Source organism: Sceloporus occidentalis, unplaced genomic scaffold (assembly GCF_023333645.1).
Source record: "Sceloporus occidentalis isolate IW3139 unplaced genomic scaffold, rSceOcc1.0.p SCAF_6, whole genome shotgun sequence".
NCBI classification, from domain to species: Eukaryota; Metazoa; Chordata; class Lepidosauria; order Squamata; family Phrynosomatidae; genus Sceloporus; species Sceloporus occidentalis.
Window position 1 is genome coordinate 44,963,651 of NW_028316986.1, and position 25,075 is coordinate 44,988,725.

At 42.7% G+C, this 25,075-nt stretch overlaps 1 protein-coding gene across 1 annotated transcript; it reads right to left on the reverse strand.

Moving 5' to 3' along the window:
- Nucleotides 1-2,582: 2,582 nt before the first annotated feature.
- On the reverse strand, nucleotides 2,583-22,087 carry LOC149310688 (protein LBH-like). The gene is made up of 3 exons (XM_089529542.1): nucleotides 21,900-22,087; nucleotides 14,986-15,085; nucleotides 2,583-5,272 (listed from the first exon to the last, which is right to left on the reverse strand). Exons 1-3 carry the CDS (start codon nucleotides 21,923-21,925, stop codon nucleotides 5,084-5,086), a joined length of 315 nt encoding a protein of 104 aa, XP_089385668.1. The 5' UTR covers nucleotides 21,926-22,087; the 3' UTR covers nucleotides 2,583-5,083.
- Between the last annotated feature and the right edge of the window lie 2,988 nt (nucleotides 22,088-25,075).

A 25,075-nucleotide genomic window follows, 5' to 3' on the forward strand; every position in this document is an offset into this window, starting at 1 on the left:
TAAAGATCCCATCAGCCCCAGCCACCATAACCTGTAGTGAAGAAAGAAGGATGTTGCTTCCCAATTGATTCTACATGGACATATATACCCCATGCTCCGTGGTCAGAGCAGTGGACTGAATCCAGCTTGCAAACTCCATTCTGCTTTAACATTCTCTCAGTGTCTTTAAGACATCTGCTTTTCACCTAATTCACTTCACTGGTTTGTTGTAAAGATAAAATGGGTTAGTGGAAGAATTGCATATGTTCCGTTGAGCTTCTTGGGAAGAGGGAGCAGGTTTGTGTGGACCTACAAATGATTTTGTGGCAATTGAAATAGTTGGATTTCATCTCATATTTTGGGGCATGTTTGCTCGGGCTGATTGGACCTGTAGTCAAACATCATCTGAACAGTCACAAGTTTCTCATCCTTGACTTAGAATAAAGGCAGGACATAAATAAAGCAAGTAAGGTCCGGTCCAGACCAGCGCTTTGCGCCGGCCTGGACACATAGTAGGGTTGCCCGGGGGCGGAGTGTCTGCATGCCCCACAACCCTACTATGTGGCAGTGGCGGCATCATCATGGCGGCCTCCCATCTACATGAGGGCCGCCATGATACCCAGCACTGGCACTGAGCATCCGAACGTGGCACACAGGAAGTAACATTATCATGACACCACTTCCTGGTTGCGGCGCTGCAACGAAAGAGCTGCTCTAGGCAGCTCCTTTTCATTGTGGTGCCACAAGCTTCATTCCCATGGCAACCAGACAGCTACGGGAACGAAACCATGGGATAAAGGGGCCAGGCTGCCCATTTCCTCCATTGCTGAGCCCGTTGGGGTGCCCTGGGACATGAAGCCCCAAGGATACCCCTTTTCGGGACCACAGAGAAGTGGCATTTTGCCACTTCTCTGTGGTCCTGAAAAGTGCCAGGTTGGGGCCTCTGGGCTGCTGGTGAGACTGCCCTGCCCCTAACCTGGCAAGAATAGGGGCGGGTGCAGGCTGCCCCTGAAGGGGCGGTCTGTACCGTGCCAAAATTCACTTATTAGGCATAGAGAGTATTCAAAAAAATTTTTTTTTAATAAGAGATGAAGAATTGCTTTCTCAAGTGCTGGGTAACCCTGACCAAGAAGAGGGATGAGAATCTTTGCAGTTTGGAATTTATTGTGTGTGAAAGGCACACACTTTTTGTGAAGAAAACAGTATTTAGATATAGAAAACAGCAGCCTGTGTGCAGAAAATACTGTTGTTTTGTTTGCAAAAAACAACAACAACCTGATGTGTAGTTTGTGAAGTCCAGTCTGTCAATAATCCTATGTAGTGAGACCTCACAACATGAAAAAATAAAATTATCCATTTTTGCATACAAAAAAAATATGAAGATTTACATGCATACTACTTACGGTATACAATAAATAAATGACCTTCAGTACCAGCAGGCAATAAGCTTTAGGTAGGTGGTTTGCTGCCTTTGTGATCTTCCTCACACAATTGATTGTTGCTTTTATAAATGTTTAACTAACTATGTGCTCTTTTTCGGCTTTAGAGTAAGAATGGTTTGGGGATGCTTTTTCAGATTATGTCAACAGTGGCATATAACTTTAGATATAAAATATACACAGTAGAATAGACTGCCTCAGGTGATGGACTCTTCTTCACTGGAGGTTCTTAAACAGAGCTGGGATGGCTACTTCTCAGGTATGCTTTCACTGTCAGTTTCTGAACTGGCAGGTTTAGGTGATTCTCGAAGTCCCTTCCAAATCTATGCCTATGAGTCTATATGGGGCTGAGAAAGGATCTGTACCCAGGACATCTGCGTCATTTGGAAGCATTCATGCTGCCATGAACTGGCTTAATCCCAAAAAGGCATGTTGCTTTCCCCCTCACTCCAATGATTTGTACCCTGTAAGAGCTAATAGCAAGGCAAACATTCAGATAGTGCATTCTCCCACTCCCAGCATGGAGATGCAATGGCAGGAAAAGCTGAAGCCCTTTAAACTTTCATTTCCCCCCCAAAAGCTGTTAAAGTACAGTAACATCCAAAATCCACAAAACAGTCATACTTTTATTGGGCCAACCAAAATTCACAAAATACATATTGCAAGCTTTCTAAACTACACTGGTTTGTTCATAAGGCAAATGTGTTAAAAATCACACAAAAAATTATGACAATGTTAGTCACAAGTCTATGTTTTGTCAAAACGTTTTGTTCTGAGTTCAGGTGGTGTGAATTTTGGATGCCAAAGCTGTCAAAGGAACAACATTCTCCAAGGAGGAGGAGTAGGGAGCAGAAAACCTTGAATGTCAGACCCCTGGTCCCATTGTTTCATGTCCTCTACCTTTCTGTCTTTCAATACTGCCACTGATGCACAGTGTCAGTTTTGCATGCAGGAGGTCCCAAGCTAATCTCTGGTATCTCCATACACACACATACAGACACACACTTACACTATAATGAGTTAACAGGGGAAAGTATTACCATACTTCCACAAAGTAACTTCCTATGCTCCATGACAGCTTGGTCCAACCTCCTGGTTGCTGAATATTCAAAGTTGTGGGAAAGGGGCAGTTTTAAGCATGAGAACACAATTTAGAGACAAAAGTTTGGAAAGCATTTTCAAACTTTATTTACAACTGTCACAGTGACAAAAGTAGTTTGAAAAAATGCTAGCTTTTTTCCCTGAGGCTCAAAAAAGAATTTTACAGAAATATAGAATGTAATATACAACAGGAGAAGTTTGACTGGAGTGCTTTGTTCTTCCACATTCAAAAGTGACAGAAATACAAGCAACATTTTTTAAAAATAGGCAGAAAAGGATACGTAAATATTTGAAGACAAACAGCATCTCCACTCTCAAGCATTAAGGTTCTTTGCTTTTTTATGAGTGGCTAACATTTGACAACTTCAAACCTGGGACAAAAAAAAATCAGAAAGCAAAAAAGCAACCTTCAAAAGGGAGGAAGTAGGGTGACTGAGGGTGGTGTGCAGGTGTAACAATTCATTCTACTGAACAAGCAAGACAAGAACAGATGTCAAAGATACAAGACCATAAAACATCTGGATCCATTGGTTTTGAAGCAACCTTCATTAGGTCAGGACACAAAATAAGTTTCAGTGAGGCCAAAACATCCACCAAGACAGGTAGTACATGTGTGACAAGTTCTTGGCTGCTGAAAGAACACACAAGAACACCCAACTCTATCCCTACATTATTATACTTTTTAAAAACTCACGCAGTAGTCTGCAACCTCACAACCACATGTAACAATGACTCACAGCTGTTAAAAAGTTATTGCCGTTATGTTAAAAACACAAGCAAGACAAGACTGGGGGAAAATATCCTGCTGATTTCAACAAGCAAACTCCTCTCCTTATCAGCATTTTTAAACTACTCATGAGGTATCAAATGCAAATATATACACAAAAAGTCCCCATAATTTTCTAAGAAAAAATAAAATTAAAATAACAATACATGAGCCAATAAACAAGGGACACAAGAAACTCTTCTGAATATCCTGTTAAGGCTGTGACACGTGCATTTTACATCATTTTTAGCGTCTCCAGAATTAAAATGGAAACTATTGGCTTTGGATTTCTCAGAGTGGTCCTTTCATACTCTGAAGTCGCAGCAAGGACTTCCACCAAAACATCAGATGGTGCTTTCCTAGAAAGCTACAAGTTTAGCTTATCATGTAATTAGTTTTCCTTCTCCTGAGAGGGGAAAAACAGGGGAAAAGGAAGATCATTCCTGGGAATTTGGAACTTGAGAAAAATTTAGTCCCATTGATAGGTCCCACAGATATGTTCAAAAAGCACATTATCTTCTCCCCGGTACTTAGCAATAGTAACACTTCTAAAAATATATATATATTGAAGAGAAGGCCTGCTTTCCTTAAGCAATTACTTATACTATCCCATATTCAGATTACAGTACTTTCAAAATTCTGTTCAGGCTCTTGGTAACTATTGGACCAGGTTGACTTCTATATTAGAATGAAAAATGAGTTCTTGATTGCTATACTGGTCAAAGACCGAATAAATTTTTGAGTTGTTGATGGAGCTTTTGCCCATGATCAAATCAACCTTAGTTTCAACAGAGAAACTGGGCTTTTACAGCAATAACATGAATAACTGACTAGGGTTTTAACAGCAACTTCGGCAACAGGAAAAACAAATATATAGGCAAATTATTATTTATGTCAAAACACTCTTACGTCTTTTTAAAAACCCATCCAACTGCCACCCATACTGGACTTCTTTACTTTTCAATAATGGGTAGAATGAACAAGGCTATTGTGGGACAAGTGGCAAAGGACTGGGTAATGTCAACAGCCCTACACAAAGCTATTCAGCCAAAATGTCTATTTTAAGGATAAGTGGCAGAAGGGGGGGGGGGGGAGGAGAGAAAAGAAGGAAAAAAGTTTGTGTGTGTAACAGGCTAGGCAAGCCAATGCCAAATACCCTGATGCCATCAGAGGTTGCCTGTGTCCTGAATATGATCATGGATTGGGAAAATTATTGATCCATTGCTCCTCTATGCTGCAATAGCAGGAATACCTGCCTCACTTGGTGATGTCACTGGAGCATGTCATCATATCTCCCGACCCCGACACACATGCACGCACACACACAAAAACATAAGCACTATAAGAAGGCAAAATTTCAAGAGATGAATACTATTCTCATGCTTTTGTGACCAGAGGCAGTTCCTTACATAAATGCAGCTGCATTTTTACATTTTGCAGTCATTTCTTCCGCTCCACACACTTCAGAACAACAACAAAAAAGTGTGTTTCCTGCCTGCCTAATCTTCCACCAACGCGACCTGTAACTTCACAGCTGCCCCAGATAACCTCAACAAAATTCAACAGTAATTAAAAAAAAATCAGCCATTTCTTCCCTCTGTCCAACTTTCTTAGTTAGTTTCAGCTGGAGATTGTCACATCAAGCACTTCAGTTCTCAGTAGAGAATATGAAAAACTAAGATCTTGCAGGTGCAAGTCTGAATGTCTTTTGTAGAAAAAGACCTTCCAGAACAGTTGTTCTCTCCCTTCAAGATGACTCTGCATCTTAAGTAGTACAGACAGGCTCTATCTGTGCCATTTATTGCTCCTTGCTCTCTTTCTTTCCTTCATCACAGTTTTCATCCCCTTCTTCCTGGACAAGGAATTCCTCTGGTGGCCATCTTAACTCCCCACTCTCCACATCCCCTTCTGTTGGCTCCACCACAATCGAAGGCAGACGGTCCTTCAGCTTACAATAGCGATCAAAGTCAGAAGGGTCAGGAAAGATCTGGGGGGAAAAAATGAAAGAGTCAGTGTTTCCACCATACTCTCTGGTATACATTCTGATCTCACTTTATTATAACTTTTTGAGGTAGACAATGGCATTTTCAAATAAGGTACCTCTAAGCATCATGGCTGGACTGTAGGTCCTCCACATGCTTGATTTAACACTCTTCTCATTAAATTCACACTGATTTTTATTTTTTAACAAAAGATCTAAGGTAGGAATGGACACCATAACAACATTCAGCTTAATTTCATGCACCTGCAAAGCTCAGAAAAGTTATTTGGTACAACATCTCCCAGAAACCAAGAACTACCATGGAAATTTTCCAAACTCTTATCATCCCAATGCACAATTTCCATTCAAACCTATCAAAAGCAGCTGTCACTCTCTTAGGAACACACTAGGCAGAGAAAAATGAATGAAGAGAGAAAATATGTGCCACTCCCAACCCAATATCACTCACAGGGAAATGAAAACTGCAAAATAAAAGACCCCCCCCCCCCCATTTTGTGGCTCTGCAGGCTAAAGGATCCTGGGAGTCATCGTCTCCAAATGTTATTTTAACAAGATCATTATCACACATGTCTCTGTTTACTTCTTGGGAAAAAATCACATTCATATCTACAAATAAGAAGCTTCCTTGATCATACTATATTTAACATCCCCCCTCCCCCCACAAAGACACACACAGACATATGGCTCTCATTCGGCCACAAATCCACATATTCAAAAATTATGTGAAAGGGTTCTTGTCCTGTACCAAAATATGCCTTTAGAATCTCTTCCCAGAGCAGGCAAATGGGCAGCATAGTGTAGGTTAGTTGCTCCCAAACTGATCCTCCAGATGTTTTGAACTTCAGTTCCCAGAAGCCCCCGCCAACTTGGCCAACCATCAGGGATTCTGGAAACTGAAGTCCAAAATATCTGGAGGACCAACAATTGGGAAACTCTGGTGAGGGTGGTTGTCAGATGTGTTGGCAACTACTCCAAGTCAATGTAACCCCATATTCCCAAACACAAACAAACACACATGCTCTCCCCATCTACCTCCCATCATTTCAGCCCCTCTACATGCTCTACTAGTAAATAATATGCTTAGAATCCCTGCCAGTGTCGGTCTAAATATAAAACCCAGTACTTCCAGCTGGACTATAAGAAATCTGCTTCTACTTTCCTCAACACTTAGCATTGCCAGATGTTTTAAGGCAGCTTGACTAATTCACAGACATGGAAAGGTTTTGTAAATTTCCAGAAAACATCAGCCTGATTGTCTCCCATGTCACAGCTAAAGGTTCTTCTGCACAATGGCTAAGGATGATAGGGACTGTATTAACAAATCTGGAGGATACGGGATAGGTGATGGATTCCTTGGTTTTTATTCTAATTAGAGGAAACATATGGCCCTCCAGGCCACTATCAAACTACAGCTTCCATCATCCTTTACCAGTGCCTATACTGGCTACGCCAAATGGGATCTGTAGTCCAATATCATCTGCAGGACCATACATTCTAAACCCCAGATGGATCATGTTTTCAGCAGCAAGAATCTGCACACTGTTTCTGGACTACCTGTATTTCAAGCACAATCGTGTAAGGGGAACATGCATACATACCACACAAGCCAGCACGTATGCAAACACCTACATTTTTTCCTATGTTGCTTGGGTCATCAGAATACCTGACCCAACAGCGAAATAGGCACAGGCATGCTTCCATTTCTTGCAGTGTCTAAGGAACTGCAAGAGATGACTGCTTGGTGAATTATGGGCCCCTACAGATAGTCCAAAATAAAGCTGCTTTGGGTCACTTTGGAGGTATGCTGTTTAAATGCTGCATGCATCCTAAGAGGCCAGAGGCTACGCGAAAGCCAAGCTCCAGTTCCTAAGGACTGGAACGCAGCTTTGGCACAACTTCTGGCCTCTTAAGATGCATGTGTCATTTAAACAGTATACCTTCAAAGTGACCCAAAGCAACTTTATTTTGGCCTATCTGTACAGACCCTATGTTATCTGATTGCTATATAAAAGTGACAAACAATCCTCCCAGTTTGATGGCTCACATGCGAAGTATTTATTCAAGATACACAGTTAATGGTTTTGTGGAGACACACTAAAATGACATAGAAACAGCTAGGCATTTGGCCCTCCAGATGTTGAACTGCAACTCCTAGGATTCCTCATCTTTGACTATGATGACAGCCTCTAGACTGCCACCCCTAAAGTAGAGTATTTGAGTATGCATAAGTCATTTCACTATTCTGGCAAGGGCAGATATTTCTCACTCCACTGGCATCATCCAAGACATTAAAAATGTGCAGTGGACATCTCAGAGGCAGCAATAGAATGTTGGATTAGATAGGCTTTTGTTCTGATCTAGCATGGCTCTGCTTCTCTTCTACCAAGCCTTCCCAAACCAAGATCTCCCCAGGTTTGGTATAACAAGGTCCATAATCTTCAGCCACGATGGCCAATGGTTGGGGTGACATGAGTAGTCATCTGATGTAGTCATCAGAAGACTGGACATGCCTGAACTTCACAGTATGCTCACATCTCACCTGTTGAACAGTCAGAACTGCAGCTCCCAGCTTTCTTCACCATGAACTACGCTGGTGAAGATAGGTATCTAGAGGGCCCAAGGTTGCTCTCCCTTGCTACAGTCTCTCTCACATGGCTGAATGAGACCAACTGTTATGCTTTTGTATGTTACAGATCAAGCAGAATCTTCAGTACAGCCCAATGTAGACTACAAGATAGTTTGGCATTCATCCAGAGCATCAATAAGGAAAGAAAAGTACAGTAACTATAAGCTGATGATGCTTATAGTGACCAGCAGTGCAGGAAACACCAGAGCAATAAACGTCCCCTGTCCTATTAGGTACATTAGGTCAAACCAGAATAGCCGCTTTGAAAATAAACTGTCTGTTTCCGCCCACCCCCCTTTAAACTAAGGAATAAATGATTTCCTTAAATAAACATCCCTCAAATGTGTTGTGCCTAGTGGTGTGTATGTGTGTGTTTTTTTTAATACACTGGACAATCTTATCTCCAACAGCTGCAATAAGAGGTCAGGATTTTTCCACTAACTCATGCCTTTTTTAAAGTCATGAAAGCAGCATAAAAATGAGATGTTGCAAGTGCTCTCAAGGATTAGGGATGGCCCAATGGAAAATAAATGAAGTCACATTTCCCAGCATGTGACGGATAGGGAAACAAGACAAGGGTGTCTATAGGAACAAAGGAGTTTTTGCATTATGACATTTTTATTCATAAAGGGAATCAATTGAATGTAACCTTTGCTTCCCTCTTGGAAAAAATGAATCTACTAGAGGTAGATTTCATCTTTAGTGTTTGCTCACACATAACACTATCCCAATTTGGCTTCTTAGGGATATCCTTAAAGATGAATAATGTAGTCATTGAAACACTAAAAATGCCAAGGTAGTAACTGCAACTACCTTATGTAAGGCAGTCTTCCTTGAAATGAGATGGATATAGGCCTACCTCAGTTAACAAAGCCTCTGACAAAAAGTTTGCTGAAACACACAGAACTGCCCTTCTTTGTGATGTAGGAACATATTCCCATTCTTTCCATTAAATTTCTGCTGCCAGCACATGTTATGTTAAAGATGCAATGCCTAGGAACACATCTATTTTGTTAACTGAGGTATACCTATAATATGATTGGGTCCTCTGGAAAGCCATGGGCGAGAAATGTGGCCTGAGCAAAGCTGGATAGAAACAGACTCTTCCACTGCTGAGCATATCCTGGAAACTTAACCTTGCACTCATACTATCCATTTCAGATTTGCACCACATTATGCCAGACCTGATGTGCAAATGCTCATTTAGTTCAAATATCAGTTCATACTTTGTGTGGTTATTTCTCAATTGCCAGAAACTGCTCATACTGAAAGTATGTGGAAAGTTGGATTATATAAGGTCACCCTGATCAACTGTTCCAAGCCTCCATCTATTACTAAAACAATGGAAGGTGCAGCTTCTGGAAGAAAGGGTTTTCGTGGCTGCCATAATGTATTAATATTTGAAACAGACTGAAAATATTCTTTTTTGAGTACAATATCCAGAATCTCATAGCTCATAAAGGAGTCCCAGGAAATACAATGTCTGCAAGCTCTGATGCAATTGGATCCCTATAAACCTCTTATTTCATCAGATAATTTATTATTATTTAGAATATTTATATCCTGCCTTTTGAAAAGAAAAATACCCAATCAGCCATCTCACTACAGACTTGAAAGCAACCACACTTTTTTTGTTGTTGTTAAAAAAATATCCCATACCAATCCTAACACTGAAGTCCTTGGATTCAGAAGTCCAACTTGAGCAACCATACAAGTACTTCTTTTGCCTGACAACCCAGAAAGGAGATGAAACTGAAACTTTCAAGCTGAAGATGGTCCTCTTCTGTGCCTGGTCTCTCCCCCCATCCCCCAACTCAACTCTGCTTCCTCTAGATCTGACTGAACTTGGCACCAGCAGTGGAAAATATTTTAGCAACCACAAAAAGGCTTACTGTATGTCAGCCTCCTCTTGAATATGAACTAGAAGGACTGGGCTGCAGCAAAAGTCGCTGGAAGGAAACTGAGCCAGGCTAATAAAGAGACCAATACTACTGAAGGGAGATTAAAAATAACCACTTAGCCCTTTCACTGGCTATTTTGTTGTCCATATAACTGAACCCATTTTTTAAAAAGCAATTTTGCCATCGTGCAGCCATATTCAGATTGCCACTAGTATGGTTGGGTTCAAACACAATGCTTACATATGCTGCCAAATACATCCTACAAGAAATCTTCAGGTTCTGTTGTGTTCTTACTTAGATGGTAAATACAGGTAGTGTGCCAAGTACACCACAAAACATAGCTGGTACTTTTTCTCGCTTAGGTGAGTCAAAGGTTGTGAAACGTTTCCCTACACACCATTTATTCTAGAGCTTGGGGAAATTATTTTTGGACTTGGCAACAATGGCCACATGATGGTCAGAAACTTCTAAACCACAGTCCCCTAAATTGACTTGCCAAACTCTAGTTCAGAAATACCCTCCACCAATATTTTGCAGCTAAGAAATCATACAGTTGAAGCAATACATCCCAAGATCATTTACTCACAGAAGAAAGCTATGGGACAATTCTTGATGCTGTTAAAACACACACTGAAAGATATCCACCCTATGATCCGCTGCAAATTTGGCATTCTTCTGGGATGCCACTCCTGGACCTGTATATAACTAATTGAAAAATACTGCTGTGTCAATTGACTGCTTAAGCTACTTCTGCCATGAGCCAGTCTTGAATGCTCTGGTTCTCTTCAGAATCACTGGATTTAGTTATTTACCAGCTGTTCAGGGCAATTTGACTACAAATAGGAAACACTTGCATCTAAAGTTAAGCATATTGTTTCATTTCCATTCCAAGGTTGTTTTTTTTTAAATTTCAAGTCAAGTCATTGTTTTGACAGCCAACCAGTGAAGAGCTTTAGTCCTTTGCAGCCTCAGTTTCAAAGTCCTTTATTAGAAATGCACAAGAAGGCAATTAAGCACTTCCAAACAGTAAGCATAACTTGAAAGAACTAGGACAATAACAAGTCATCCCATACTAAAAGTAGTAAAGCATAATAGGCTGAAAATGAATGAAGCCTTCATAGGAACATTTGACCATTTTGTGGAAACCAAATTGCATAAAAATAGTGTTAATACCTCAGTAGGACTTGCAGGACACTTAAAAACATCCCAAGATGACATTTCATAGAATCCTAGAGTTGGAAGAGACTGCAAGGGCCATCCAGTCCAACCCCCCCTGCCATGCAGGAAATCTAAATCAAAGCATCCCCGACAGATGGCCATCTAGTCTCTGTTTCTCCCCTCCAATACATTAATGAGACGTTAACAAAGAAATGTGGAGTAAGTAAATAATTTTCTCTTGTGTTTTTTCTGATGAATTTCCACCACTGCTCTTCTTAAACTGGGGGAGTTAAAGATCTCTAAAGCCAGTGTGGTATAGTGGTTTGAGCACTAGACTATGACTGGAGACCAGGATTCAATCCGCACTCAGCCATGAGAACTCCATTGGGTAATCTTGGGCAAATCACAATCTCTCAACCTCAGAAGAAAGAAAAGAGAAATCCCCTCTGAACAAATCTTGCAAAAACAAAAGAAAAAAACCCAACCTTGTGATAGTTTTGCTTTTTAACAGTCACCTAGAGTAGCCTTATCAGAAATTACTTGAAGGCACACAACAATAAATTTCTCACCTGTTTAATAAACATCAACTATAAAGACCTTAATTTTAAAAAAGGCATTTGCCTAGAGCCCAAAAGACATTACATTCATTCAGCAGCACCTAAGCATCCACTAAGATTTTCTTTGGCTAACTGGCATATCAGAAACCTACATGGCATATTGCCAGCCTACTCAATGTGATGATAGGGCAAAAGTCCTAGGATAACAGGTGCTTCATCCATAAGTGACTCTGTGGTTTGCAGCTGCTATGACTGGGAATGCTGACATCTGGAAATGACCTATGCCATGTCAGCTGTTTTATGTATACATTTTAAAGGTGACTGGAGAAATGCTCCCTTCCTCCCACCTGTCCCCACTGTAGTGCAATAGGAGGGATCATAATTCAAGCACTCCAAGCCTGTCTAGTTCTTAATGCAGAACCACAAACCAGCAGAACAGCTGCAAGCCACCAAGAGACAGCAATTCTGAAAAGTTTCCACTTGTTTCTTCTTTCAGTCTGTGGTAGTCTAATAAAAAGAAAAGCTGCTTTGCTAGCTTTAGATCAGCAACAGGGCTCACCTTGATGATTTCTGTGCCCCTTGAAATAAGGCTGATACCCGTTTTTCTGTTTCTAGTTCGGGGACAGGGTTCCTGCAAGCCTGTAGTCAGCCCTGTTCTATTTAAGATGGGTGATAGGTGAATTATCCCAATGCACAGCACAAAGCAACCTCCAACACCATTTTAACCTCATCCATGCTAGTAGCATGGTATAGTGATTTGAGAGTTGGAATATGACTTTGAAGACCAAGGTTCAATTTCCGGCTTGGCCATAAAACCCACCTTAGGCAAGTCACATGCTCTCAGCCTCAGGGGAAGGCAATATCAAACCTCCTCTAAACAAATTTTGCCAACAAACTGCCATGACAGGGCTACCTTAGGGTCAGGCACACAACAACAACAAATGTTGACAGCTCACATATGGATTTTTAGCTATTCTTTCATGTTCACGTTAGACAAAATCCCTGTCAAGCTTACATGGATACTAGAAATGGAGACAATGTTCTAATGTGTGTTGCAGGTCCTTGGATAGTATGGCCAGAGTTTCGAAGATGCAATCCAACAATATCTGGGGGTCCACATTTGAGATGTACTGGTCTAGAGAGTATTAACGTATGGTTAACACAACTCATTATCTACACTACAATTTATTAGTAGCCAGTGTGTTTGATTTGCAAGGACACAGACAGATGAGAATAAGCATGGTTCCTGACTTTAACATCTTAAAAGTATGTTAAAAGGGGGCTGTTGTCAAAGCACCAATGGGAGTAAAACAAGAGTTTTCAAGTAAGTCATTCAAAATTATTTTAATTCTGATTAAATCAATAAGAAGCTTATTTGTGTGAAAAGAGACTAAAGATTACGAACATCTTACTGACTTTACCAGCAGGTTGTCAGTGGAATAAACTGCTTTGGAGGGTAGTAGACCCTCCTTGGAAGGTCCTTCAAGAGAGGTTGGATGCTCATTTCTCATGCCTGAGTTGTGTAGTCAGTTGGTAGGGGGATGGACTAGGTGGCCCTTGCAGCTCTTCCAGCACTATGATTCTATGATCTTGTCAAGTAAGTATGGCAAAATCAGCCTTAAGTAGCAAGTCACCAAGCAACAGTTAGATTCATATAGTTTTTCTGTTGTCAAATGGTGAGGAAGGAGAACCACAGAAACGAACATAAAACAGCTTCCCTTTTCTCTGCTTGAATACAGCATTATCAACCACTTTCGGGATAAAGACAAAATAAGCCAAGTGACTCCAAATAAAATAGCCATCTGCTTTTACTGCAAAGTGACAATAAATACAACTGCTGGGTGTAACCCTAAGTATCTCTATGAAAGCTCATGCTGATGCAGTGACTGGGGATGGCGTCTCCCCTCTCGTGGCCTGCCTAGAGTCAGTAATGGGCTGGATGAGGGAAAACCGACTCAAGCTGAATCCAGAGAAAACGGAGGTACTAGTGATAGGTTCCCCTGGTCCAGGAATGGCGGTGGTTCCACCTGTCCTGAACGGGGTCACGCTCCCTGTGAAGGACTCCGTGCGCAGTCTGGGGGTGCTTCTTGATTCGTCGCTTCACCTGACTGCTCAGGTGAATGCGACGGTCAAGAACACCTGTTATCAGCTGCGGCTTATTCGCCAGCTGCGCCCATACCTGGCCCAGAGGGACCTAGAAACCGTTGTACATGCTCTGGTAACCTCGAGATTGGATTTCTGCAATGTACTCTACATGGGGCAACCCTTATACCAAACCCGGAAACTACAGATGGTGCAAAATATGGCAGCCAGGCTGGTCACTGGTGTTTCCAGGACCAGCCATATAACACCGGTGTTGAAAGATCTTCACTGGCTGCCTATCCGTTTCCGGGCCCAATATAAGGCGTTGGTGATTACCTATAAAGCCCTAAATGGCTTGGGTCCAGGATACTTGAAGGACCGCCTCTCCCCACATATTCCGTCCCGCACCCTCAGAACATCCGGGCAGCTAATACTGAAGGTGCCTGGGGCTAGGCTTACTTCTGTCGCAAGACGGACATTTTCCATCGCCGCCCCGGCCCTTTGGAACACGCTGCCCGTCGAGCTCCGCTCGATCACCTCCCTGGCCCAATTTAAAAGGGAGTTGAAAACCTTTTATTTCCAGCTAGCATTCCCCGCATAAAAATCCTGTAGGCCTCCCTCCTCTTCCGTGGCTATGAGGATGGGCTACTGGGGTTTTAGTTGGTTTCATTTTAATTGTATTCTTGTATATTTTATGATGTTGTTTTTAATCATTGTATGTGTACTGTAATCTTTTTGTAAACCGCCCTGATCTATGGAAGGCGCGGTATATAAATAAAAGCTTTATTTATTATTTATTTATTATGCTACCAGTTTCTTAATCTCAGTGCTACAAGATCCTTTTGCATCCTGAATATGTTTGTTCAGGAGCAAATCATAAGAATGTAACATTCCTGCAGTTAGACCAAAAGCCTGCCTAGACCACCATTCTCTCGTTGGCACAATGGCCAAGCAAATATTTAGCCCCACAGCAGGACATGAGCACAGCAGCACTCTTTTGCACATGCTCCCTAGCAATTACTATAGAGAGGCATATTGCCTCCATGATCAACACATTAAACCATAATGAGTATTTGACACTGATACACTTAGCTTCCTTGAATTTGTCTAGTATGTCACCCATTAAACCTCCTGTCCCTATTAAATTGCTGCATATTTAATTGGGATAAGCCCCATTCAAGTCAATGAGCCTTACTCCCAAAGTAATAGTAGAAAGGATCTGGTGCCTGGGTTAGCTTCTTTTTTCAAGGAAGCACTCCAACCTCTCTCAGAAGTTTTAAAATATTAAGAATAAAGTAATAGGTCAGTTGGTCGGAAGGGTCACCACCTAATCCCAACCAGCTAACAGTGCTCTATGATGCAGAGCAAGCTTACCTGATAGGATAGGCCATCTTTGCGGGGGCTTAAACCAATCTCGTCCATAGATGGAGCGCTCATCACCTCAGTCATGTCAGCTGATCTCAAATAATCAGGGCTGGAAAAAGAGGTGGAGAGATTGAGATGTTAGCAGTCCCATTCAGTTGCCACCATCACCTGGCAATCTAAAATACAGTGGATCCTTGTTATACGCTGGGGTTTGGTTCCAAGATCTCCCGTGGATAACAAAATCTGCAGATGCTCAAGTCCCATTAAATATAATGACACAGCAAAATGGTGTCCCTTATAAAAATTGGAAAATCAAGATTTGATATTTGAAATTTATACTTTTTTTTAACATTTTCAAACCGTGGATGTTTTAATCTATGTATAAAAAATCTGTGTATAAGAAGGACCGACTGTATTATTAACAAGCAGGACTTCATGTTGCTAAGGCTACAGTTACTATGACCTTGCATCTCATACTTTACAACAGAGGTGGGCAATTACACTTTGGCTGCTTCCCCACTGCAGAAATAATCCAGGTTAACACTACTTTAACTGCTATGGCTCAATACTATGGAATTCTGGGAACTGTAGTTTTGTGAGACATTTAGCCTTCTCTGTCAGAGAGCTCTTGTGCCACATCAAATAACCCCTTCTACAATTCCCTAATATTGAACAGTTAAAGTGGTGTCAACCTGAATTATTTCTGCTGTGTGGATACAGCCTTGGAGACCAGTTTTCAGAGGCCACATACCAAGAGATGGGAAGTGGCCAGAGGTTAACGTCTGGTTTGGGAAGGGGAGGGAAGTACTTTTAAAATGTGGGGAGCATCATACAACTTATTTAAAAGATAATCTGGCACTCCCAGAGATTCTTAGGGAAAGCAATTCATCCTTTTTGTTTTTGGCCATTAAAAAGGCGGCCTGGAAAATCTAGAATCTGGCTTAAGGGCAGCAGAAACAGCCATGGGTCCACAGGCTGCTCAAGCACTACAATTTGCTTCTGCTTTATAGGTTCTGAAAACGCCTTAGTGTTGCTGTTTTAGTTGGATAAAGTGCCAGCATGTTTTAGTGGTTTGAGTGTTGGACAAGTGCTCTGGGAGACCAGGATTTGAATCGCCACCAACGGATAACTTTGGGACTTTTAGTCTCAGCCTAAGAGGAAGGCAGTGGCAAAGCTGAAAAAATCTTGCCGAGAAAACATGAGATAGTCACCATAAATTGGTTAAATTGAAGCCACAAAACAACAAAATACAGTGGGCCCTTGGTATCCGCTGGGAATTGATTCCAGGATCCCCCGTGGATACCAAAATCCATGGCTGCTCAAGTCGCATTAAATACAATTGCACAGTGAAGTGGTATCTTGCATAAAATGGCAAAATTAAGGTTTGCTTTTTGTCATACACATACTGTATTAGTATTTTAAAACTGTGGATGGTTAAATCCTCAAGTAAAGAATCTGTAGATAAGGAGGAACGACTGTACTCTTAGGCTTTTGGAAATCGCTGTAATGGTAAAGGTCAATGGTCAGCCTCTTTGCACCTCAGAGGAACTTGTACTACCCTTTGTATTAAAACGCAAGGAATCTTAATCCATCATTTCCCAACCTGCTGCCCTCTAGAGGTGGTGGAGTGCAAATCCCATCAGCATGGCCTGGAGACTGAGGTCCAACTTTTCCAGAATTGGATCTAAAGGATCTTCTCTGCAATTGCATTTAAATCCAGTGCTGGAAAAGTTAGTTTTTAGCGTTACAACTCCCTCAGCTTGTATAGCCAGTGGCCATGTAAATTCACCAAGTTCTGTCTGGGATTGCTGCCCCTTTGTTTACTGAACTAATTTTATTTGCCCTGCTTTTGAGGGCTCATCCATTGCACTCCGGGTGTGCTGACCCCTGCAATTTCCTCAAATGCAGGAAACTCAACTGCATAATTTGTGAGGGTGGGGGGCCTTCCAGTTTATTTCTGTAACTTCTGCTGAAGAGATTTTGGTGTTGGGAATAAGATTTCACTCACACTCATTGTTTCCGGTATAATCGACTCTGAAAGCAAAAGTAGATTTGCATACATATCCTGTAACTTCTGTATTTCAGAGTATGTTGATATCATTTCCATTTCCAGGCACAGGACTTTTAAAAGTTGCTTGCATCCACTCTTTTCATCTCCCAAATTCTAACCACTATCATCTGAGACTTTTCTGACCTGACCTACTACTGTGTTTATCAACGGACACTTGACAAGCTTGAGATGCTGAACTTCAAGGTTAAGATTTGAGGGAAAAGCTTTAAGGGAATATTTAAGGAGAAAAAATAAACCAGATCATGCAGTGAGGAGAAATCACTGGTGCACTTAAAGAACAAGCTATATCATGATCAAGACAACCAGTGTGATGTAGTGGTTTGAGCATTGGACTATGACTCTGGAGACCAAGGTTCAATTCCCTCCTCGGCCATGAAACCTACTGGGTGACCATGGACAAGTCACATACTCTCAGCCTCAGGAGAAGGCCATGGCAAGCCTCCTCTGAACAAACCTTGCCAAGAAACCCCAATGTTAGCTTTGCCTTAGAGTCGCTGTAAGTTGGAAATGACTTGAAGTCAAACAACAACAACAACAACAACAAACAACATAACCAAGCTATCAACATACATGGCACCTGTGTAAGATCCATCTAAAAATAACAAATCCTTTTTCAGGAAGCATCCACTCTGTTAATTAGACCAGAGTAACAAGGAACAAAAATAGACTTCCTACCCTTAAATAAACCTATTTGCAGCATCAACCTAGTTTTTGTGCTCAGAGACCTACATTAAGCAGGATCAGCCTCACGTAGCATACTCTAGATCTAGACAGGTTCAGCATTTTGTCAGATTAATTCCCCCTTGCTTCCATATATCCTCAAAATTTTCTGAAGGAAACTGTTTTGATCCCTCTATTACTCCAAGCCCTGTTATTCACAGAGAGTAAGAAATGGCACAGAGGCACAGGACCAACACTATGTAAAGCTGCTGAAAAGTTTTCAAGAGTTTACCAACAGTCTGATGGTGGAGTGCTCTTTGATAGCAAAATGTTTTGGGCCACCCCTGCCTGCTGGAATTTGGGAAAGTTAAGAAAAATATATGTAAGTCACAAAAAATGTATGTATGTCACAAAACTGTTATGATTTGAATTCATTTGCAAGAGAACTGCAAGGCACAGATGATAAGTAATCAGCCCCCTTCTCTTTCAATGTCTGCACATGGGAAGAAAAACAATATTAATTCTAATGGACAGTTAGCTGGCTGAATCCTTGCAAGCAGAGGGGCCTAAATACCCTCATTGCACCAGATCCTGTCTGTCTTGCAAACTAAGCAGAGTCAGCCCTGGCTAGTACTCAGTCTGAATACCACATACAGTAAACTTATTTCAGAGTAAGGTACTGACTAACCACCTCAAAAACTAAGAACATTCTATGAACTTGCCTAAGAAAACGCAATGAAATTAATAGGCAGCTGAGAGGCACTTACACTCACTCAGGACGGCAGATCCCTGTCCCTTGAACTAACAACTGGACAGAGAACAACTGTGAAATCTGGCAAGTAGGACTGATTATGAACATCAGAAGCACCCTGCCAAGTAAAAGTGTGGTTTGTACACAAAAATACACCAGAGACACAGAAGTTACCACTTGCTAAAGATCCTGACACTTGTCAACCCTAGTTCAGCTTACAGGCCTCGAGAACAGCGCTTGCTTTGCCTCTATTCTCCCTGCTCTCAGTTTCTCGGAAGCTGCACCGCCTTTTCTTATATACTACACTCTGCAAAAATCTGGCTTTTTTTCCATACCTGCCAACAAAGGACATTTATGCTGCTAATACTCATTATGAAAGCATTCAGTATTCAAGGTTTATTCATGCATCAGGCCTTAAAATATGCTGCTTCCTTCAATCTATCTTTGCATGAAGATGGGAGAAAAATACTTAAAGCATCTTTAAACATGCCTGGCCAGTCTCCAAAACATCCAGGGAAGGTGAGGGCACAGCTTTCGCACCAGCCAGCTAATAGTTAAGAAACCAGACTGATTTGAGAGGCAAGGAAAGAAACACAGAGGGGAGGAAGCCCTGGTTGTTTGAATTGGAAAAATGTGAAGCACAACTTCCATGCCTTTCTTAAGAGTCTTGGTGATTCTGCCCTGCAGCCCTCTTTTCAAATGCAGAGCCCAGAGGTGGAAAATGTTACACTGAACCACAAATCCCACCCCAAATCCTTGTGTTGTATGTGCCTGTCAGTTTATGGCAATCCCATGGATTTCATTGGATTTTCTTGTTTTCTGCCTTAAAGTAATTCCCAACTTACGACAACTCTAAGGCAACCCTATCACAGGGTTTTCTTGGCAAGTTTCTTCAGAGGTTGTTTGCCATGGCCATCCTCTGAGGATGAGATAGTGTGTCTTGCCCATGGTCACCCAGTGGGTTTCCATGGCTAAGCAGGAGATTCGAACCCTGGTCTCCCAGTGCCCTAGTCCAATGCTCAAACCATTACACCATTCCTCAATTCCTACTTTGGTTCTCCAGCTGTTTTGCACTTCAGCTCCCAGAATGCCCGACACTGGACCAATCTGGCAGGGGCTTTTGGGAGCTGATCTACAAAACAGCTGGAGGACCAAAGTTTGGAGTCTGAACTATAGCCCTGGTATTTGTTGTCGGTCTCCCATCCAAGCACTACGCTCACCCTGCTTAGCTTACAAAATGAGCCAGGATCCTTAGGTGCCTCTTAAGGCATCCGTCAGAGACCAAAGTGGTGGACTCTTACAGCCTTGGACTTTCTTGGGAGAAAGAAAGAAGAGTGGCAGAAACAGGAGTTGCCTTTTGTTGCTGGCCTGAAAGACAGCAGCTGCCCAGCAGCACCAGACCACTTCCGAGAAGGATTGGGTTTCCCTGCTTTGCAAAATTGTTCTTTCTGTTGGATCCCTTCAGGAAAACAGGGGGGAAGAGAAACTGACAATGGTTTCATCGGCACTGCAGAAATAATCTGGTTTGACACCACTTTAACAGGCATGGCTTAATGTAATGGGACTCTAGGAATTGTAGTATGTTGGAGCACCAGACAACTCTTTGCACAAAAAGGAAAAGGCATCAGGCCCCAGGAGGAAAGAAACCTACACAGGCATCAGGCCCCAGGAGGAAAGAAACCTACACAGACACACACTACAGATTTAAAGACACAAAAGTGCTTGCCACAAAACAGCTGTCGGAAAGTCTCTGGAAAGGAGCAAAAGTGCAGAAAAAGTCACAAAACACACACACAGACCAGGCCGCCCCTGTTGCAGCCCTAACCCCCTAACCTGCTGGAGCAGGCAACCCTATTTCAAACTCACACTTTTCTAAAACCCCAAACTCCCAGGTTAGAGGATGCAGGGGATCTGCAAAGGCAACTTGAGCACATCCCAAACTCATCCAAGAAAAGCGCTCCTCTGATCTCGGTGGCTCAGCAGAAGGGAGCCTAGTTAGGACTTGGGTGGGCAACCATCAAAGAAGCCTAGGGGAGAGCGCCACTGTTGGTCAGAACTGGCATGACTGGAATTAGTGGTTGAGTTCAAGTCCCAAGTTCAAGCTGGCTTAGGAGAAGGGGGGAGACTGAGGTCCAGCCCTTCCAGAGGTGCCATAGGCTGGGTCTACAGATCTCCCACAGCCATTGCATTTCAATCCAGGGCTGGAAAAGTTACTTTGTAGGACTATCACGGCGTAATGGTTTGAGCATTGGACCAGGACTTCGAATCCCAGCTCGGCTGCGGAAAGTCACAGTTTCTCAGCCTCAGAGGATGGCGAGCAACAAAGGAAGAACAAGGCTGCATCCACACTGGAGAAATAACCCGGTTTGGCACTGCTTTAACTGCCTTGGAATTCAATAGCCTTAAAGCGGTGCCAAACCGGGTTATTCCTTCAGTGTGGATGCAGCCCAAATCCCTCCTTTGTTGCTCGCCTCTGAAGGAATTTGGCAGGAGAGCTCCAGCTTCCCCCCAATCCTCCTGGAATGAGAAAAATGAGGGACCAAGCAAAGCGAAGGAAGCCCCATCCCTGCCCAGGGTGGCCCCAGGTCCTCACCACAAAGGAGGACCAGGCACTGCAAAATGGAGGACGCTCCAAAAAATGGAGGACGTGCTCAAAACAGCCCTGGAGATACAGACTCGTGCTTCTTTGCCTTGCTCCAAAAGGAGGACTGTTTGGAATCCCTCCTGGGCAGGAGGAGGACGAAATGGAGGGCGGGTCCTGGAAAAGGAGGACGTCTGGCCACCTTGCGAGGAAAGACAATTCGAGGCAAAATCAAAGGCAAAAGAAGCCTGATTCTTGCTCAGGGTGAGCAGAGGTCCTCACCACAAAAGAGGGCAAGGCACCACAAAATGGAGGACATTCACAAACAATGGAGCACGCCGCAAAATAAAAGCTAAAAACCCTTATGGAGGACCTTTTGGAATTCCTCCTGGACAGAAGTGAAGTGGAAAGGGAGGACATGTGCCCTGGAAAAGGAGGACCCTATGGTCACCCTGTCCCTGGAGTCTCATGGATGGATCCCACTTGCGGGGGGGAGGCAGGGCGTCCTCCACAAAGGAAGACGGCGTTCCCAGCAATATGGAGGACACATCCAAGGAGAAACTCAGTATAAAGCCCTGCTGCTTCGTCCTGCTCAAAATGTAGGACCTCCTGCAACTCCTCCTGGACAGGCAGAAGAAGGATGAAAGGGAGGGAGGGAGGACGTGTCCGGGAAAAGGAGGACGTAGCTGGTCACCCTGTGCCCAACCCTGAAATAAGGAAGATAATGCATAGGAAAGAAAGAAAAAAAAATAAAGGCACTGCATAATGTAGGACAAAATGGAGGACAGGGCCAAGTAATATATATATATATATATATATATAATTCACTGATACCAGTTATCAATGAGAGCTTTACTCACCAGTGAAGGGGGAAAAATATAGACATGAAGTCCCAACGAAAGAGGCTGACCCACGTCCTCCTGGATCTAAAGCACAAAGAGGGATCAAGGCAATGGTACACCTTTTCCCGGGGATCAGCCTCGCGTACAAACCCACGCAGGGAAACGCTGGCGTGCTCTATACAAAACTATGCCTCCTTCCCCTGCCACCCAGCCGACTCGCAGCGAACGCTCCGGGAGCGCCCTTTTATAGGCGGAGGGGGCAGGCGGGCACCGCCCCCTGCCTTCTATGACGTCACCAAATTCATGAATGGCCTCTTCCCTTGCGTCGGACCTGTAGCCCAGGGAAGAGAATGGAATGAGCGGCGGAGCTTTCCCATTGGCCCAGGCGCCTTTATGACATCATCCGCAGGCACAAGCGCAGCGGGCGGCTTCAGAGGGCGGGGCTGTTACCTAACGCAGCAGCAGCAGCAGCAGCAGCAGAGCAGAGGCAGGCTGCTGTTCTTCCCCCTTTCTCCTCTTCTGCATTGCAATGCAAGCAGGGGGCTGCAGAATAAATAATAATAATAATAATAATAATAATAATAATAATAATAATAATAATAATAATAATAATGTTTCACCCCCTTTGTCCTCTTTTCTTGAATGCAAGCAAAGGGCTTTAAAATAATAATAATAATAATAATAATAGAAGAAGGTTTGGACATCATTTTACCCATGCAAGAGTTTTCAATAAATAGGATGCAATTTCTAAGATCATAATGAGATGCATTTATAGGCTTTCATTCGTAATAATTTAGGAGATGAGGTTTATATGGTTTATCTCTCTCTCTCTCTCTCTCTCTGGCTGCATCCACACTGTAGAAATAATCTGGTTTAACGCCATTTTAACTGCCATGGCTCAGTGCTATGGAGTTCTGGGAATGGTAATTTGCAGTGGCACCAGAGCAGAGCTCAACAAACTACCATTCCCAGAATTCCATAGCATTGAGCCATGGCAGTTAAACTGGCTCTTGTGCCACAGTAAACTACATTTCCCAGAATTTCATGACAATTCAAGTGGTGTCAAACTGGATTATTTCTGCGCTGTGGATGGAGCCTCTGTCACTCACTTGAAAGAGAGCTGCTTCACCTATTGCAATAAAATCTAGTCACAGCTCTTTCCTGCCACAGATGGGTTTCAGTCATTCAGAAATATAAAAAAATATGCAGCATTATGAATCCAAGGCTTATGCAGTCAATCAGCACATTTTCTTTATGATCATTTATGGAGTGTGTATTACCCACTGTTTCGCCTCAACCTGTATACAGAAAAGTAGAGGATGGGATGCTCAAACCACTATGCTATGCTGAATCTCGGGAATAAGAGATAGAGTGTGTGTTTTTAAAAAATGCTTCTGGGTTGTTTTCCTGCAAGACCTTCATCTCAGAGAAATATAAAAGGTTGCCTTTACCAGAGTTTTCTGACCCATCTTTACTTAATATGGGCTGCACTGACTGGCAGCAGGATTGTAGAGATCCAGACAGGCTGCCTCTCCTCTTCCTTGAAAAAGTTGAGGATTGAACCTGGGATCTTTGTAAGTACCTCTGAGCTCCTATGCCTCCTTTCTTCCTTAGCCCCAACACACAAACATTTGATGCCAGTTTCCTCTATTTCTGCCCAAGCACTGAAACTTGGCTTACTACTTACTATCAACACCTCCTGGTACAGACACACGGCCATGAAGGTAGTGAAACCAACCTCCCTTTAGCTGCCATGTCACTGTGAGACCACCCTGCCCTCCCTATCAGCTGCAGATCTTTGGGTTGCAGGTACCCTCATCTGAGCTGGGAGAAGAACCTGAACATTGTGGACTTTCTTCCAAAGCCGTGCTTTCCTAATGGAAGGAACTGCAGTACAAAAGCCCTTATATAAGCCTCAGTGCTATTCCAGGATGTCTGCTTCCAAAGGAGAGGTGCAGTTGAGACAAAAATCACTCACCAGCCTTTCATGCCTCTCTCTCATGTCCTACAAGGCTGCATCCAGATTGCAGGAATAATTTGACACCATTTGAATAGCCATGGTTCAATGCTTTGGAATTCTGAGCTCTGCTACAATGCCCAGAATTCCATAGTATGGAGCCATGGCCATTCCAGTGGGGTCAAAACCAGATTATTTTTGCAGTCTAGATGCATCTAGCAATACCTCCAAGTTGTGAGGAGTGTGGCGATAGTCCCCTAGCTTCCTAAAATTTTCCCAGAAAAAGTTCTCCAGTAAATTCTCTGAAGAATATTGTTAGGATTTTCTTCAGGTTTGTTGTTTCTCTACTTGGTCATGCAATGTCCTCTAGGATGACCTTCTGTTGCTTTCCTTAGTCTCTGCCTGCATTGCTAGAACATCTTGACCTTACGCATTCGCTAACTGGCATTTTCTCTTGAAACAGTATCAAATTGCATGAATTCAACATGGACGGTTTTTATGCGGTGCTTGCTTGGTTCAATATGGACAGTTTTGATGAGATTCTTGCTTGATTATTTTCCACTCTTAATATCAGTTTCATGACTGGCAGATAGATGTCCAATATCCTCCCATCATTTGCTATATGTTGTTGTAGGCTGTTGCTAAATAGATTTTCCAAAATAGTTACAAAGGTGTGCATTTACTTCAGTGCCAGATTGCTCCAATGCTGTATTGTTAAATACAATGCGGTTGGCAATTCATTACGCCTCTCTTCTTGAACCACAAATAGTCAAGTTTCCACTTCCTTGCCTACCTGCTTGCTGTTTTCAGAAGCTGTGGTCCCAGGTTCTTTTGTTTCTCCTGGTGACTGTTGCCACCTCTCCTTCTGTCTTCACTGCATGCTGCAGCAAACAGCATGGTGACAGAATGCTCCAAGACAGGAGAGATACTTGTTTGGTAATTTTCCATTAAGTCTTAATATCAGCTGTTTCATGACTGGTGGATAGATGTCCAATATCTTCCCATCATCCTAATTTTAAACTGGGAGGGAGGGTTACACTAGGGTTTTGTGAATTTATTGTTTTATCATTGTGTATTGTATAATCATGTTGTTAGCCGCCTCGATCTCCCAAAATGGAAGAGGCAGGATATAAATAAATTTTCATTCATTCATTCATTCATCCTGTAAGGGTATGGTGTAATGGTTTGTGACACACTTGGAAGAAAAGGAAAGAAGGCTCTAAGTCAGTAGTTCCAG

Coding starts and splice junctions, on each gene's coding strand:
- LOC149310688 (XM_089529542.1), bottom strand. CDS start 21,925: ATGTCTATATTTTTCCCCCTTCACTG. Junction 15,086..21,899: donor ATATTTTTCCCCCTTCACTG/GTGAGTAAAGCT, acceptor CTCTTTTTCCAG/CCCTGATTATTTGAGATCAG. Junction 5,273..14,985: donor AAGATGGCCTATCCTATCAG/GTAAGCTTGCTC, acceptor TTTTCCCCCCAG/ATCTTTCCTGACCCTTCTGA.